Here is a 2,637-nt window from a genome sequence, read left to right as displayed (position 1 = left end):
GAACTCGTATATATATATATATATATATAGATCCATATATTTTTGTCACAAACATTTAATATTACAATTAAAATTATTTAAGTGGAAGTATAATTTGCTTGGGTATGGTAAGATTTATATATATTTTTTCCATATTATTTTCTGAGAAAAACTGTTCTGCATAGCTTTCATAATTCGTTCCACATAAAGCTAATTCTAGTTTGTTTAGATCTTCATTTGACAACAAATTTATAACACCTGATGGCATTGCAGATGCCGAAAGCATATTACAATATGGTGCCAAACTACAAGAATTTGTATCGCATATTACAATAACAGAATTACCAATAGTTAAAATTTGTGTTAATTGACGAAATAAAACAGTTTCATCTTTCGCTTTCAAAATGATAACACCCTTTGGATTACGAATTTTCGTTACTTCTAATCCTCCACTTTGTGAGCATGATAAAGAATTCTGATAGATATATGAGAATTTTATATCTGTTGCTATTATATCTGCCAATACAGATTTACTAAAAAAAAATATGAGAAAATCAGTTTAAAAAATTATTGTTGCGAATAATTAAGTGCAGAAATACACAAATTAAGTATAAAAATATATAAAAACTTTCTAATAACTTAATACATACCCATTGCATCTTAATATAGATGCAAATTTGGACAATACTTGCACTCTAAAAGTAATAGGTTTAGTACTCCAAATTTTGAATCCTTTTTCAGCTGAATTAATACATCTGTTAACATCTTCACTACAATAATATATCAATGAAAATTTTATATAAAATTTAAACATCACAAATTTAAAAGAATTATAATTAAGATCATAAAGAAAATATGCTGTACCTTGTTGCATTTGCCCACTGACTATCATTATGTACCCAATATGTGCTTTCTACAGGTTGCTGCCACATACCATCATAAAATAAATTGTAAACTATATTATTATTTTTCTGCATATTTGATTTTTTTATACAATCATCGAGATTAGACTTGCACCATTTATGCAATGTTTTATCAAATATTTTTGTATAAGGCAAAAGTACAACACCACAGTGGAAGTCCATGTATGTATTTATAAACAAAACATCTCTCTAAATAATTAAAAAAAACAAATAATATTAATAATAATTATAAAAATTGCCTAAAAAAAACTGCATCATATTATATAATAGAAATGCTGTACATTTAAAGATGTTGCTAAATTTTTAGCAAATACAATATCTTCCGTCCATATAGATACAATTTTCATTTTATTAGGTATACCGGCTGTAAATAATTCGTTCTTCGTTCGAAATGTATTAATATCAGATCTCAAATTTGACATTCCAAAATATTCCTCCATAAGCCATAAAAATTTTTCTTTTATTGGTTCTTGGATCCAAATTTTATTTAAATGCAATGGTAATTCAATTCTAAAGTAATTAATGACTGCATACAAATCTGCATCCGCTAGAAGTATTATTTCATTGGTGTAACCTGTCAAAAATTTAGAATCTTGAGTATGAAAGAAAAATTAATTTTTATTACATTACTAATATGTTTTCTTACTTATAACTTCATTTCTTAAATATTTATATCGAGTTTCCAGTACAGAATGTCGACTAAAATACAAAAACAATTTGTTTGTGAAATTTATATTAATTTAAATATAAGAAATATAAATAACAAATGATTAACGGTATTCTTTCTTGAATACATTTAGATTATTTTAAAAAAAGAATACGTACGTTAACCATTTGTTACTTATATTTCTTATATTTCATAATAGTTACAGTTCATCATGGTTACAGGATAGCATTTTCCAAAAATACATCCATTGTATTATCAAGTCCTTTATATATTTCCGAGACTGTAAATATCACTAATAAGATTACATCATCTTTCTTGTATTCTTCTAAAAAAAAAAGTTCAAAATGAAATACAAAAAAATTTGATGTTTCTATTATTATAAGCTATTGTTCATAAAATAGAATTTGCATATAACATAAATAACAATTTAACTTTTCTAATTATGAAGATAACATTACCATATTTATTGTCAAACATAAGCTGCATACCAATATTATTTAAGTATTCAATAATAGTAGTAATTATATCTACATGTTTACAAACTGATTGAAAAAGAGACAAATTTTTTTCCATTACAAATGCTGCTTTAAGAAATCTGTAAATACATAATTAAAAATTACAAACGTGAGAATACAACTTTTATTATTTTTATCATATTTAAATAAATATTGAGTCAAATTCTCATATCTGACTAAATTTCGTTTATTTTTTACACAAAATAATTTCTTTAAAAGTTTTGCTCTACCAAGCACTCACTCAACAATTATCCATATTTATACTTCAGGGCTATGTTCTGGATACATTTCAAAACCTCTTTTCCAGAAAGATTTTACTCTATATATTATAATATGTTACATGTACTAAATACATCTCGAGTAAAATTTTCCTCAGAGAAGACATTTTGAAATGTATTCAGAAATGTGAGTTTGTTTACCTTTCTGAAAAATTATTAACATCTGTAAATTTCATTTCCTTGGCTAAGGAAAATATTTCATTGCACTTGCATAGCATCTGTAAAAATAAGTATAATAGAATTATGTTTCATAAACAATGGACTAAAGTATTTGC

At 24.6% G+C, this 2,637-nt stretch overlaps 1 protein-coding gene across 1 annotated transcript; it reads right to left on the bottom strand.

The window, feature by feature from the left end:
- Positions 1-73: 73 nt before the first annotated feature.
- LOC108684361 lies at positions 74-2,142 on the bottom strand. Its single transcript, XM_018188632.1, has 7 exons — positions 2,028-2,142; positions 1,789-1,894; positions 1,549-1,601; positions 1,184-1,476; positions 844-1,091; positions 630-749; positions 74-512 (listed from the first exon to the last, which is right to left on the bottom strand). The coding sequence occupies exons 1-7, from the start codon at positions 2,140-2,142 to the stop codon at positions 74-76; spliced, it is 1,374 nt and encodes a 457-aa protein (XP_018044121.1).
- Positions 2,143-2,637: the final 495 nt, after the last annotated feature.

The sequence above is a fragment of the Atta colombica genome, unplaced genomic scaffold (assembly GCF_001594045.1).
Source record: "Atta colombica isolate Treedump-2 unplaced genomic scaffold, Acol1.0 scaffold134, whole genome shotgun sequence".
Taxonomy (NCBI): domain Eukaryota; kingdom Metazoa; phylum Arthropoda; class Insecta; order Hymenoptera; family Formicidae; genus Atta; species Atta colombica.
This window is presented reverse-complemented; position numbering and strand designations above follow the sequence as displayed.

What these genes read in the sequence shown, in the direction of transcription:
- LOC108684361 (XM_018188632.1), bottom strand. Translation starts at nt 2,142, where the DNA reads ATGGAAAAAAATTTGTCTCTTTTTCAATCAGTTTGTAAACATGTAGAT. An exon ending in TATGTTTGACAATAAATATG is followed by an intron (nt 1,895 to 2,027) that starts GTAATGTTATCT and finishes TTTTTTTTTTAG; the next exon opens with AAGAATACAAGAAAGATGAT. An exon ending in TTTAAGAAATGAAGTTATAA is followed by an intron (nt 1,477 to 1,548) that starts GTAAGAAAACAT and finishes AATTTTTGACAG; the next exon opens with GTTACACCAATGAAATAATA.